Source organism: Mauremys mutica, chromosome 3, assembly GCF_020497125.1.
Source record: "Mauremys mutica isolate MM-2020 ecotype Southern chromosome 3, ASM2049712v1, whole genome shotgun sequence".
NCBI lineage: Eukaryota > Metazoa > Chordata > Testudines > Geoemydidae > Mauremys > Mauremys mutica.
Genome location: NC_059074.1, coordinates 159,871,451 through 159,886,832, shown reverse-complemented (window position 1 = coordinate 159,886,832; position 15,382 = coordinate 159,871,451). Strand labels below are relative to the sequence as shown.

At 46.0% G+C, this 15,382-nt stretch overlaps 1 protein-coding gene across 7 annotated transcripts in view; it reads right to left on the bottom strand.

Moving 5' to 3' along the window:
- Positions 1 to 3,548: 3,548 nt before the first annotated feature.
- TAF1A (TATA-box binding protein associated factor, RNA polymerase I subunit A) overlaps positions 3,549 to 15,382 on the bottom strand; it is a 34,157-nt gene continuing 22,323 nt past the window's right edge. For 3 of the 7 annotated variants that reach the window (XR_006578184.1, XR_006578181.1, XR_006578183.1), the window contains exons 9-13: positions 15,225 to 15,348; positions 13,541 to 13,701; positions 11,394 to 11,557; positions 6,968 to 7,085; positions 3,549 to 6,107 (exon numbers count right to left, since the gene is read on the bottom strand). Coding sequence is in view for 2 of the 7 variants with exons in the window: in XM_045010492.1 (XP_044866427.1) it covers positions 11,415 to 11,557; positions 13,541 to 13,701; positions 15,225 to 15,348 (428 nt within the window). In the remaining 5 variants the exon portion in view is untranslated. Of the gene's footprint in view, positions 6,108 to 6,967; positions 7,086 to 10,619; positions 11,558 to 13,540; positions 13,702 to 13,788; positions 13,923 to 13,986; positions 14,898 to 15,224; positions 15,349 to 15,382 lie in introns of those variants that run through there. The other 4 variants (XR_006578182.1, XM_045010492.1, XR_006578185.1 and 1 more) reach the window with 4 other exon arrangements.

Here is a 15,382-nt window from a genome sequence, read left to right as displayed (position 1 = left end):
AGTCTCTGACTGCCAGATGCTTGGATGGATCACTCAATAATTGCCCTGTTCTGCTCATTCCTTCTGAAGCATCTGGCATTGGCCACTGTCTGAAGACAGGATGTTCGACTAAATGGACCATTGGTCTGACCCAGTATGGCCATTCTTATGAGTTACTCTGGATTTGAATTGTTGTAATTGAAATGAAAATCAGGCCTAAATAATAAAGACAGAGGTAGGGCTAAATTCTCCTCTCAATTAGCCTAGTTTCACACTGGTGTAACTAATTACTTTAGTGCAGAAATACTTGAAAACCATCAAGCTGTTCTCTACCCTCTTATTTCCTTCACCTCCACCCCACTCCTTGATGCTTTGTTTCATGTTTCTTTTTCCTAAATTAGTAGACCATGTAGCGCACATATTTTCCCCCAGGTGACGCTAGAGCTCTGAAGGGTTTGTGGTTGTTAGTTAAGAACTCCATCACCTGCCAAACAGGTCAGATAGCAGGGTCTACAAGAAGAGACTTAAAAAAAATATATTCTAGAAAGATTTAGCCATTTTTTTTAGATTAGCCTAAAATCAAATGCCATTTTTTCTGTTCTTTGGAAGTTACTGGGCTTAAGTTGTTAAAAATCTCAGCTCTTTAAATCCCCCTCCCCCCACTTCCCTGATTAATACTTTTCATTTCAGGAGACAATTACTAGTCAGAAGGATTATAGGAAACCCTGCCTCTTCCAATGGGTGATATGCACCTCTCAATTCTTGTTGAGCCAAAGAAAGATAGAGCTATCCTGATGAGCAAGACCCCAGAAGAAAGCACAGACCAGAAAAAGAGCAGGCTGACAAACTAGCCTTAAGGGAAGCAAGTACCTTTGTGTGGACCATTCCAGAAGCATGCTAACCCTGAAAGACAATGCTGATGAGATCCTGGGAGAGAAACGGAGCCTAACCCCACGGAATTTTGCAAACCCTCTCTTCAAGTCTATCTAGCTTGACTACTGTTACCTGTGATTTCTAAAGAAAAATCAAGCATAACTTCTATGAATCTTATACACTAAGAAGTTCATCCCAGCTAGGATATGTAGAATAAACCTAAACTTTGTGTCTCAGAAGTTCTGCTCTTCTGATGAAAGTCTAATGCTAGCAATGCATATAAAACTTTGACCTGTAATCTTGTCAGATTTCACAAATAAGGCCTGATCAAATCTTGATTTGGAGACTGCCAAGAAAAAACAAAAACCCAGGGTATTGTAAAAAGTGGTGTTAGCATTCTTACTACTAAGTCACAACTGAATTAATGTCCACTTTAGTGCTGGATTTGGCAGGGATGAAATGTCTTTCAGTTGAAATGTAAAGCTAAGGTCCTGACCATTTGATGTATTAAAGATCAGCTAGCACATTTCCCACGAGCCAATATTACTCCTGGCCAAATTCCCACTTGGATAATTACATTCTGCCTATCTACACTCACCATGCAGTTTCAGTTGGACATGCTGTTCTATCATTATTCACTTGCTATTGCATTGTTAAAGAACTTCTTCCTTTCACCCCAGGGGTGGGGGAGGCGATTCACCAAAAAATGCTTTACAGGTTATAATATAGAGGAAAGACCCTATACACCTGTAAGTTGTAAGAACTGGTTGTTAGCAATAACAGTTCTAAGTAACTACTGTATGAAAGGTAATTGTATGAGTTTTATTTTAATATAAACAATATGTGAATCTAACACTGTCGGAGAAAAACTCAGTTCTCGCTTTTTCTTTGGGTGCAGCAAAATCAAATACTTTATTCTTTCTCTAGTAATTATAATAGAGGGAGGGAGTGCCCTAGGACACAGGGTCGCCCCAGTGCCGGACAGGTCTCTCAACTGGTAAACAATTACAGCAAGCCTTTATACTTTTGTTACAGACAATTACTAGCAATAATACAGACAATAATGAGCAACAACTACATTTTGTTTATACATAAGCCATTCTGCTATCTTATTTGTCTCACTCCTAGAAGACGCCAGCCTGCATATTTGGTTATCAAGTTGCAAGGTCGTAATAACTTTTTACACAGTTCTTTTCCTCTCGCCTCACACTATCTTTGCTTCTACAAGTCTCACGTCATTAGGGTCACAGCTGGCCTAACTCTTGCTAACTGACTGACATGCATTAAAATCCCCTTCAAATCCTTGTTAATTCTTTCCCTGCTTCCACAACACCTTTACCAAGTTGTAACCAGGTTGTATCATGGCTGATTTCACATATAGTTCATGACCATATGATATTACCACTTGGGTCCTAAGAAGAGGGGTGTGTGAAGGAATCCCCAGGGTGCAGCCTGGGACCGTGGGACCATGGTGCCCCCTGAACTTTCCCCAACTTGGGCCGTCTCTCACAATGCCTTGCTAGTGACCAGCAGCAAACCCCTCCAGGCACTGTTATCACTCAGCACAACTGAACATGGAGCCCCACACCCAGCTATATTGCATGAATGCTCCCAGAGCCACTCATGAACCACACAGAGAAAGGCACCAGCCAAATCCTTCCAGCTCCCAGCCTTGCACCTCAGGAATATACCATCTTGCACTGTTCAAGACTAGCAATGCAGATTTATTAATAGGTTCGCCACTTCATCAATGGAAAGTGGATATATACCAGCCTGTGCAAAACCTGAGCAGATTTGCCACACACTACATACAAACTCACTGGTAAAGATAAACAGTTAAAAAATGTATTGACTACAAAAGATAGATTTTAAGTGATAGGCAGAGTCAGAGTTAGTTACCAAAAGAAATAAAATATAAGAACGCAGTCTAAAAATTCTCAACTCTATTAGACTGGGCAACAACTAGATTAAGCAATTTTTTCACCCCACTGGATATTGCAGTTCATAGAACACAGATTTCACCCTTGAAATCTAGACAAGTCCTTTCAGTTGGAGTCTTTAGAGCATCCTTGTTGCTTGCAGCGTAGGTGGGTGAAGGAGAAAGGCCCAGCAGGTGGCCACTGTGTCTGTTTTATACCCTCAGTCCTATGTGCTTGGGGAGCACAAGTCCAGGCATGTCTGGTGGCATTGCTGAGTCTAAAGGCAAGGTTGAGCAATTCCCCTGGTGTAGCCTCATGCAAGGGAGTCATTGAATTGTAGCTCCTTGCTGGACAATGGCTGTTGATGGGTTGTTTGACACCCCACTGGGTGTTGGTTACTTTTCTTGCTGTTGCCTCTGGGGAGTTAATATCTGGCTGATTCCCCAACTTACAGCATGTTTTAGAGACAACCATACAATACAATTCTCATAACTTCATATGCATTAATGATACACATATATGGATAGAGAAATGATTTTCAGCAGAACATAACCTTTCCCCTGATACATATAAAGCAGGGGTCGGCAAGCTTTCTGAAGTGGTGTGCCGAGTCTAGATTTATTCACTCTGATATAAGATTTTGCGTGCTAGTAATATATTTTAATGTTTTTAGAAGGTCCCTCTCTCTAAGTCTATAATATATAAACTAAACTATTGTTGTATGTAAAGTAAATAAGGTTTTTAAAATGTTTAAGAAGCTTCATTTAAAATTAAATAAAAATGCAGAGGCCCCCCGGACCCATGGCCAGGACCCGGGCAGTGTGAGTGCCACTCAAAAATCAGCTTATGTGCCGCCTTTGGCACGCATGCCATAGGTTGCCTACCCCGGATATAAAGCATGCCTCGTAAGGTAAGATCACGATTATATAAAAATGAGGAATATGGGAGTTCTTCTTCAAGTGATTGCTCATGTCCATTCCATATTAGGTGTGTGTGTGCTTGCCACATGCGCCGGTGCCAGATTTTCCTTTAGCAGTATCTGTAGGGGACCGGCTCTGGAGCCCTCTGGAGTGGCATGCACATGCTGTGGTATAAGGGGCACTGTCGGCTCCCCGCACCCTCAGTTCCTTCTTTCCACCAGTGACATGTGGCAGTTTAAGGTGTCTAGGAGGACACATAAGTGACAAGGGTTGCATCTGTAAATCACTCAAACCCAGAATGAAAAAGGAGAAAGACATCCATCTTAGGGCACTCCTGATGGAGTTGGCGCTGACCCCGGCACTGGAGCATGTGTACGGAGGTCCCTGCCTCAGCTGTCTACAAGCCAGCACTGATCTCCCTCCCTGGCCAAGAAGCCCAAGAGGTCCACGAGGGGAAGATCTCCTACTTCCCGTAAGAGAAAGGAGAGGGCCGGAGGAGAGCCAAGATTGATACTGGGTGGCTCAACACCGCCGTCAGGGAGTCGGGCCCCAGCTCATGTCGAGGGGTCGACCCCCTCCCATACTATGCCTGCCACACTGGACAGTGACGAGGGCCTCTGTCAACTCGAAGTCCCGTCGACGCCCGAGGCCCTGCAGGAGATCCTGACGCTACCGGTGCCGCCCACACGGCTCCAGGGGTACCCAAGCCCAGGGGTAAACCTGCCTTGGGACCATTCCAAGTGTCCCCACCTCAGCAGTGCTGCTCCCCAATTGAGGGGGACATCCCGCCAACATTCACCTGCATGGAGCTGTCATGCCTCAGACTTTGGAAGGTAGGCTCAGAGATGCCCTCTTCGGAATCCAGAGCCTGGGTACTGACAGCGGGATTCGAGGTGTGGCTCACCGGTAACCTGGCACAGACCTGTGGAGGCATGTGGCCCCTGGCATGAGCGTCGAGACAGACCCATCGGGTCTCCAACATCTCGGCACTGATCCTGCGAATAATCGACAGAACGGTATCACTGGTCACCCGCCCATCACCAAGACACGAATCCCCTCGATTGGGGAGATTCTATGGACAACCAGCCCACTCCAGATCCCAGTCCCGCTCTAGATCCCAGTACAAGTCAAGCAGTGTGAGGCGTAGATAATCAGTCTACCGATGCTGTTCCACCAAACGCCGAAGATCTCTGAGGTCCCATGGGAGGAACTGGTCCCAATCAGACAGGTCGGCGTTGAAGCACAGCAGCCAGCACCACAGGGAGGAGGGGCACCTGGCCAGCTGGTCATTGTCACTCTGCAGCATCCATTCTGCTTACGACTCTGGTGCTAATCAGAAGTCCCTGGTAGCAGGATAGGCCCTGGCATCAGTGGTACCGTCAACCTCATTGGCACTGCAACTGACCGCATAGCCTTTGGGCCAATGGCCAGCCATGTGGTACCCCTGGAATCCATGCAGGTTCACCCAGCCTTCCCAGGCTGCCCGATCAGTGGGGGGGGCCTCAGATAGGCCATCAGCCACAGCATCCCACCCTCCGCCAGAGGTGGAGGCCTCACAGGGGAAAACACACCTCTCCCACCCCACCCCCGGCCCACGAGGACCTAGTGGAGCAGCCAGTTGGACCACCAAGGGATGTGGTGGATCCCTCGGCGCTGGCTTCATCCTCATCATTGCCGGACAAAACGATTACGGGTCCCCCTCACCCAGTTCCACAAGACAACGTCAAGGGTCATCAGGAGCTTTTGAAGAGGGTCGCTTCTAACCTGGGGCTCCAAGCAGAGGAACTTGAGAATCTGTCAGACTCACTGTTCGACATCCTTTGTTCCAAGGCACCCACTAGAGTGGCTTTACTCCTACACAAGGGGGTATCGAAAATAATTAATGCCCTATGACAAACCCCCTCCTCCCTGTCACCCCTTTCAAAAAGGGCTGAGTGCAAATAGTTTGTGCCAGCTAAAGACCATGAGTATCTCTATACTCACCCAGCCCCAAACTCCCTTGTAGTTGAAGCCATTAACCAGAGGGAGAGGCAGGGTCAGCCCGGGGCTACACCCAAGAATAAGGACTCAAAGAGACTGGATCTGTTTGGGCGAAAAATTTATGCTTCTTCCAGTCTTCAGTTGAGTGGCCAACCACCAAGCCCTCCTTGGCTGCTCTGACTACAATACATGGCAGTCTATGGCCAAATTCAAGGTCTCGCTGCCTGAAGGGTCCAAGAAGGAATTCTGGGCGATCCTTGAAAAGAGCACAGCAGCAGCGAACGCGACCCTCCGAGCAGCCTTGGAGGAAGCAGACTCCGCAGCTCGCACCATGGCCTCGGCCATCTCCATGCGAAGGACGTCCTGGCTGCTCCTCTCGAGTCTGTCAATGGAGGCTCAGCAATCGATGCAGGACCTCTCCTTCGATGGCCAGGCCCTGTTTGCAGAACAGACGGACAGTAAACTGCATGGCCTTAAGGACTCCCGCACTACCCTGAAAACTCTGGAGCTGTACGTTCCAGGTCTAGCCCGTAAGCGGTTCAAACCGCAGCAATCTCAGGGCCAAGGCAGTCAACCCTGCCAGGAGCGCCCCCATAAGAAGAGTAGGGGCTACAAGCGCCGCCTGGGCCACCCACCTCCTCCCTCTGCCCAGTCGGGCTCAACCCACAATAAGCAGGGGGGCAAGTGTTTTGAGGGTGCCCTCAAGGGCAAACTACCAGACTTTACCCCGGATCCATCTGTCCTACTGTTCTCCAACTGCCTTTCTTTTTTCCTCCCCGCATGGATAGCTATAACTTCAGACCGCTGGGTCCTCAATACTGTGGCAGAGGGTTATGCCCTACAGTTTACTTCACCCCCTTACCGTCCCTCTTCAGGGAACCTTCTCACGAGAGTCTCCTTGTGCAGGAGGTAAAGGGATTGCTGCAATTGGGTGTGGTGGAAGAAGTTCCTCTTGCACACAGAAACAAGGGGTTCTATTCCTGGTACTTCTTAATCCCAAAGGCCAAGGGCGGTCTGCAGCCCATCCTGGACCTGAGGGACCTCAACAAGTTTCTAAAGAAGCTAAAGTTCTGCATGGTCTCCTTGGCTTCTATCATGCCCTCTCTGGATCTGGGAGACTGGTATGCTGCCCTCGATTTGAAGGACACATACTTCCACATAGCAATCTTTCAAGGTCACAGACGCTTCCTCCAGTTTACGGTGGGCCCCCACCAGTACCAGTTTGCAGTCCTCCCGTTCGGCCTGGTGACAGCACCCAGAGTGTTTGCCAAGTGCATGTTGGTGGTGGCTACTTACCTCAGGCATCGGGGTATCCAGATCTATCCTTGACAACTGGCTAGTCGAGGACAACTCCAGGTCTCAGGTCCAAGAGGATGTTGCAGTGCTGCAAGCCACATGCCCCTCCCTGGGCCTACTGGTGAACGACAAAAGGTATATGTTAGTTCCGGTGCAAAGGATAGAGTTCATTGGAGCAGTGCTCGACTTGACCTGCACCAGAGCATTCCTGCCACTAGAAAGGTTCCAGATGTTGACGGACCTCCTCGCGGTGGTCTCCGCGTTCCCCCCAACTACGGCTGGGGTTTGCCTGCATCTGCTGGGTCACATGGCAGCATGCACATATGTTGTCCACCATGCTAGGCTCCGGATGTGGCCCCTCCAGCAATGGCTGGCAATGGTCTATTCCCAGTCCAGAGATCACCTGGACAAGGTCGTTACCATTCCCCCGACGGTACTCGCCTCACTGAGATGGCTGACCAATTGCATGACCGTCCTAAGGGGAGTTTAGTTCAACACCCCCATCACTCCATCGAGTTGGTATTGGATGCCTTGGACTTTGGCTGGAGCACGCACCTTTGCGACCTCCAGGCCCAGAGTATGTGGTCCCCGGAGACACATAAACGTCAAAGAGCTCAGGGCTGTCCGCTTGGCATGCGGAGTCTTCCTACCTCACCTGCCGGACAAGGTGGCGAGAATCCTGACAGACAATATGGCCTCGATGTTCTACATCAACAGGCAACGGGGAGCACGTTTTTCAACTCTCTGCCAAGAGGCACTCCGTCTTTGGGACTTCTGCATCAGCCACGAAATCCATCTGGAAGCTTGTCATCTCGCTGGTGTCAAGAACATGCCCTGGCATCAAGAACATGCTAGCGGATCACCTCAGCAGGGACTTCTCCTCAGCTATCTTTTCTGTAATTGGTGTTCTTCAAGATGTGTTGCTCATGTCCCTTCCACAACCTGCCCTTCCCCACTGTCAGTTTCTGTTAAGAAGGAACTGAGGGGTGGGGGAAAACTGGCGGCGCCCCTTATACCGCACCAGGTGGGCACCACTCCAGAGGGCACCAGAGATGGTCCCCTATGGATACTGCTAAGGGAAAATCTTCTGGCACTGGTACATGTGGGGAGCGCACACACCTAATATTGAATGGACATGAGCAACATATTTCAAAGATCAGAGGGGTAGCTTGCATCCGAAGAAGTGGGTATTCACCCACGAAAGCTCATGCTGCAAAATTTCTGTTAGTCTATAAGGTGCCACAGGATTCTTTGCTGCTTCTACATATTTCAAAGAACATCAGTTACGGAAAAGGTAACTGTCTTTTACAAGACACTCCCCTAAGGTATAGTATGTCACAGGGTGTTCCATGTTCAGTCTTGCCCACGAACAGGACTGCGAACAAGTTCTATAAGGTTTCTTCTGCAGAGTGGAAAAATCTTACACAGTCCTACTGCCTTTGTATCTCCAAATATGTCGACTTAAAGAGCACAGCATCACATGAAAAAACATCCACAAACCTCTGTCTATAGCACCAGCCACTGAAGCAATATGGAAAGACTTTCCCAGTCTATTTATGCAACCATTCAGTGTAGCATGATGGGTGTGGATGAGTCAACAACATACATACAGATGCCCTGGGAAAATGATGTTTGGATATGCTGAACTGTATTAGTGGTTTTTACATTACAGATATAGCAACCATGTTCAGTGTGACCAGATTCTGATATAGAATATCAGAGTTGGAAGGGAACTCAAGAGGTCATCTAGTGCACCCCCTGCTCAGAACAGGGCCAATCCCCAGACAGATTTTTGCCCCTGATCCCTAAATGGCCCCCTCAAGGATTGAACCCACAACCCTGGGTTTAGCAGGCCAATACTCAAACCATTGAGCTATCCCTCCCCCGTTCAACTATGCTACAGTTCAACACATGGTCCACAATGGCAAACAGTTATTGATTTTCCATGTTCCTGACTCTGATTCAATTTTCTAAAAGCTTCACATAATCTGCTACCAAGCCACACCTTCATAGAGTTTTGGCTGGATGAGTGTGTTCTGCGATGTACTGTAAGTAGGTTTGGAGGGACCAGATTTTTATCGTAAACATCTGTAAAAGTCATACACACAAACCGATGAAAGAATATTTCCGTAGATGATAACAAGGCTATAATTTAGTCACAGAGGTCACCGCAGTCACAGATTCCGTGACTTTACTGGATCTCTGGGTGACTTCTTCCACTTCAGCTGTCACCAACTGAAGCCAGGGCTGGAGGGGGGAATGAGGGCCCCTGCCCTGCAACTGGGGTTAGATGGCTGGAACCAGGACCCTGCAGCCCCTGCCCCTTGGTTGGGAGGAGATGACTGCAGCAGGGCTGTGTGCCCCTGTCCAGCAGCTGTGGCCCACTCTGGAGCAGGACTCTGCTCACCCACCCTGGCTCCACCTAGGGTTTGGCAGGGGCTACAGCAAGGGCCACGCACCCGTCTTGCAGCTGCAGCCCGCTCCAGAGCAGGGACTGCGCACTGCCCATGGCTGCGCCCCAGCCCCATGACTCAGCTGGGGGCTGCAGCAGGGACTGTGCACCCCTGCCCAGTGGCAACAGCAGGGGCCGTGTGCCCCCCGTGAGGCTTCCCAAGGCTGTGGCTAGGGCTTGGCACGGGCTGCAGATGAGGCCGTGCACCTGTCCTGCAACTGCAGTTCCAGAGCAGGGGGACGTGCATCCCCCATGGCTGCACCACCCACTGGAGCTCGGGCTGTGCCCCTGCCATGGTGGGAGGCTCAGCCTGTCAGTCCATCCCCGTCCCCCCAGTTATTTTTAGTAAAGTCACGGACAGGTCACGGGCTCTGTGAATTTTTGTTTATTCCCCGTGACCTGTCCATTACTTTTCCTAAAAATAACTGACAAAATCTTAGCCTTAACGATAACGTAAACTTACAGATGTGCGAAGTAAGAAAAATGCTGCTTGAAAACCTATTAGAGTTTGATTTATGGTTATTTATTTTGTATATTCATTGTTATCAAACTTTAACTTTTTTAATCTGTGTCTAGCTATTACATAATCGTCTGACCTGCCTCCTAGTCATTCTTCTGCTCTACTCCGCACTGGTTAGGTCTCAACTGGAGTATTGTGTCCAGTTCTGGGCACCACATTTCAAGAAAGATGTGGAGAAATTGGAGAGGGTCCAGAGAAGAGCAACAAGAATGATTAAAGGTCTAGAAACATGACCTATGAAGGAAGGCTGAAAGAACTGGGTTTGTTTAGTTTGGAAAAGAGAAGACTGAGAGGGGACATGATAGCAGTTTTCAGGTATCTAAAAGGGTGTCATAAGGAGGAGGGAGAAAAACTTGTTCATCTTAGCCTCTAAGGACAGAACAAGAAGCAATGGACTTAAACTGCAGCAAGGGAGGTTTAGGTTGGACATTAGAAAAAAGTTCCTAACTGTCAGGGTAGTTAAACACTGGAATAAGATGCCTAGGGAGGCTGTGGAATCTCCGTCTCTGGAGATATTTAAGAGTAGGTTAGATAAATGTCTATCCGGGATGGTCTAGACAGTATTTGGTCCTGCCATGAGGGCAGGGGACTGGACTCGATGACCTCTCACGGTCCCTTCCAGTCCTAGAGTCTATGAATCTATTGTCCAACCCCGCCCCCACCAATTTCCTGCAACTGTGAAAATTTAAATCAATAAAAATAGAAAAAATGCTTCAAAATAGATATTAGCCAGTGACATTATTAAAAAAAACCAAACCACCATTTCTGCCAAGCCTTACCATAAACCACTATTAATTAAGCCTATGTACTCCACACACTTTTTTCCTAGTAATTGGTTCCATAGATTTCTCAGTATAGAAGATAATCCCTAGATGGTGTCAACCACCAACATGTCTTGCTTACTTGTTTAAGTATTTCTCAGACTGCATTTCTTGTAGCATAACAAGTGAGAGGGTGGGAAGTTCCCCTATGGGAACACATGACTTGGAAAACTCCTGCTACAGCCAGACATTAACTATTTTATGTCACTGTCAATTTGACTAGATTTGAAACATGGCCTTGCTCCACTCTCATTTAAGGCAATTTCAAAACTCGTTTTGACTTAAATGGGAGCAGGATCAGTCTCAATATCAGCAAGCCATAGGTACATTGCTCCACAATTACCTTTCCACAACTAAATACCTTTCAAATATGTTCTTGAGGCATCAGCTCTGCTTATTAAATCTCACACAAACAAATATGGACTAAAATATTAAAGAAAGCAGATTCTCTTACCAATAGATTTACTCCCCTTTTATTATAAATAAGAATACAAACCAAGAATATGGCCAGCAATATGCTGAGTCTAGTACTGAGCTAACAATCCACTCTCAAAGTTCTTTGTAGTGAGAACCTGTCAAGAAAAGCCCCACAGAAAAGCTGGGAAAATAATTTAGCATTGTTAATAAGAGGACCTTAAAGACATCTTGTAAACATCAAAGGTGTGTGCAGGAATCCAAAACACCAGATGCTCTCAAATGGGCAGAGCTGTGTTTCTTCACAAATTTCTTCATTGTCTGAAATTTTTCCTTCTTGGCTTTGCAGCCTTGGTGTGAAACATATTTGAAGTATTTGCAATCTAAAACAAAAATGAAATGATATTATAAACCACACTGTGATACAAACTGAAGAACACAAAATGCTTTTAATTTGCACAAGAGGCATTTCCCTGAGCACAAATGTTCCCTTAAAAGAAAAGTTTCTATAATAGGAGTCACCGGTATAAGATGTGCATGCATAAGGTGTATCACCACTACCAAATAAGCAGTTATAATATTTAGACCAAGAAAGTCTCCCACACATCCTCAAAGACAGTGATAAGTTAGGTGTAGGTAACTGTACATTTCATTGGGCTTTTCTGGCAAGTCTAATTTTGTAATGCCCTTCAGATATATTAGGACTTAAGAGTGCAAAAAAAGTGTTTGTGCCCTATTCGCTCTTCAACATGTGCATATTGCTTCCTTAGCTTAATGGGCTTCAAGAAAGTCATCCCACATCTGGAACTAAATTAGTTAACTGCCCACTTACTGGTAACAGCCAGATGTTCAGTGGCCATTTGTTGGAAGTAAAAGTGGGCTCCTGATATCAAAAATCAGTCTAGAAGGTGTTAGTAATGGAAAAGCCAACCCATTAAAGGTTGCCTTTCGCTGGAAAATCCCAGCTACTTCACAAACTTCAGACTAATGCCTCAACCATCTACTCTACTACTATGGGCAGAAGGGACCTTACTCAGACAGGTTTCACTCTCGGGGGCAAGGAATAAGGTGCAGTGCTGCCTCCATGGCATTGTGCAGCCCTCCTTGGGAATCCACAGAAGGTCCTCTGCCAGAGTTCCAGGGTGAGAGTGCTCTGCGGGAGCAAGGGATCAGCCATTTCCACTACAGTCATCCCCCATCCTGACAGCATGGATTTTTATCTGGAAGTCTGATTACAAGCTTATACTATCTGCAGCTCCTCACAGCCATGAGGCCTCTGCGCCTCTTGAATATAGGCCTATTTGTTGGGACGATGAGGAGAAGTGGGACTTGAACTGGAAGAGCCTAGGGCTAGTGAAGCAAATCACAGCTGTGCTCTGATGAGTCACAAGTGATTCACCCAAACAGCTCCACTCCATTCCACTTCTCCATCTTCCCTGTTTCAATTCCCCTTCTCCCACGTGTGCTCCATGAACTGCCATCAAACTACCCACCTCACATAGCTCTGCTTGCTTCGGCTTAATAGACAGAGGACTGCTATACTCCAGCGTCAAGGCTTATAAATCAAATCATTCTCCTTTTATGCAAGTTTGGACATACAACATTAAGCAGGAAAGCACTACATGCACAGCTTATATTCAAGTACTAGGAAGCTTGTTTGAATAATGACATGATAGTATCTCTCAAGCATACACATCTTCCTATACTGGTGACCTTACTGATATCCTAGTGGTCACCGCAGATCTGTTGTGTCCTGAGAGTCAGCCACCCAACTAAACAACCATGCCCATAAAAACAGTTTCCAGGCAAACCACACCCAACACAGGCCTAGCTTCCTTAGGGTCCTATTGAGATAAGAATATAGTTCTTAAGTACTGAGTATCTCCCCAGACACTCTAATAATAGATAACACTCACTCAGGAAGTTGCTTCCTCATAGTATTTCTGGAATGACGGCTTCAGGGCTACTAACACTAATGCATCCCCTGCTAATATTTCTTCTTGTGTTCCTAATCTTCTAATTTTATTCTGTTTATTAGCTCATCCTTATTTTGACTGTCAATGACTCAACAAGGGGCAGATAAAATCAATCACTCACTCAAACCAAGATGAATGTAGCTCAGTGTCATTTCAAGGGAACCATGGCTGCAGCAAGACCTGTGAGATGTGAACTACACCTCAATGGCAAATACCAAGCATTTTAGAGCCTCTCTCGTATTCACCCTTGCAGGATCAAGCCAGCCTCTTTCTTGAAATCACAAGGCTGAAAATTCTTCCAGAACACAAATCAGACATGTCCCCTGCCATTAAAGCTTGAACTAGCCAATATTTCTATTCCACGAAGTAAAGAAGAAGATTTAAAATTACCTTTTCCCAATAAGATTCCAGCCACCAATGCTTTTTCACAAGCAAGACTTTCATTTTCCTGCCAATTTCTTTTCGCCAAGTAATGGCTAAAGTGGAAGGCTGGCCACCAATCCTTTCTGGAGTTCCACTCCTCCGTGACCCAGTCAAGATGCTTGCCAGAGCTGGAGAGAGTTAATAGGTTACAGCTAAACTTCAGTTGGGCGGGAGGAATCTTTTTTTTTTTTTTTTTTAAATAAAGTGGAAGTTACCAAAGCATTGCTCCAAGTGCTGCACATTTCATATGTTGCTTCCAGGTGCCTGGGATGCATGTGGTATTCAATCCACCACACATTTGATAGAAAAAAGGGGTAGTGGCCACCGCAGGGCTGAGCGGCACTGCCAGCTGAAAAGGAAGAGTTACACTACAGAATGCAGCACCATCTCATTTAAAGTCTGCATGCTGGCACTAATTAGGGTTTGAAATGAGAACTAAACTAAATTTTATACAGAAAATGGAGTGACATTTTAGCTTGTGTGCCAGTTTAGTACAATAGTAGTAAGCAAATTTAATAACTACGTTTGCGAGAAACCTGATAGTGAAGTTGTTTCAGTTTAAAGGGGTGTGTAAATTTGAAGTGACGCCAGGGATAAATTTGTCCCAGTTGCCACTTAAGGGACTGACAAACTGGCTGTTTTATGAAGGTAATTTTTCAATAAATATGAGAATTGTTCCCAGGTCATTTGGTTATACTCTGGGGTTGACTCACGGGCCAGGAGATTGCAGATAAGGCTGATCTTTTGAACAAATTTCACTAAACAGAAACACCACCAAGACACTTCTGGTTTAATAGGTCAAAAGTGAAAATATCTTAATTGTCCATCCACAAGACTAGCAACATTGGTTGATCTTTAAATAAATGCTGCATAAAATCATTGAACATGGGCCTACATGCTTTCCAAACACTATTTTTACTCAACACCAGATCTATTTGTAAAAAAGCATTACATTTAAAGGGTATTTTACAAAGAAAGATATCATCCTGGTCTCATAGAGCTTACTATTTGAGAAGTGTTTTTAAAAGGTAGAGCTAGAAACAACCTGGAGCACCTTTTACATACAAAACGTGTATACTATGTTAAAGGGCACCACTGACACACTCAGCCAATATTATGAATGGTTCAGGTGCACAGTTTGCCTTTGAGGGAGTAGAGAAGCCTCCAGCATCACCCCTTTGAACACCTTTATTCACCACTCCTCTGAATTCTAATCACAGTAAACTTCTAACCAGAGTGGGCTGCTTGGAGTTGGCTTCCTTTGGAGTTGTAGTTAATGTCACTCAGTGCTGGCTCAGAAACTCACTATCCACACAATGATCACCTTTAAAAAAAAAAAATTCTTGCAGTATTCTAACAGTAGCAGACCAAACACTGTAGTATTGTCACTGAAAGATGCAGTGTTTGGGAATGCAGAGTGCTACAGGACATTGTATTAAAAGAGTACCCTGATGTTGGGGCACTGTCGTGAACTACTACAGGTTTTGCCAGTTTACTCTTCTGTTCAGTAACACGGCAAGCCTGTGAGAGGATGTAAGAGGATGGACAATGTTCTTGTTACCAAAGTGCATATATCCTAGTTTCCACGTGGACTGACCCACTGTAATGTTTAATTCCCCATGTATGGCAATACCAGATATACTATACTTACTTCTCCAGGATCTGTTTAATCTGTTTTGCTAAACAGCTCCAAGCTTTCACATGCTCCTTCCACCCAGCAAAATCCAGGAGTGTGAAAATAATCTCCAGCCCCAGTCTATGGTTTTCTCTTTTTTCTGGAATTAGAATCGGTCAAGTTAATAAACAATC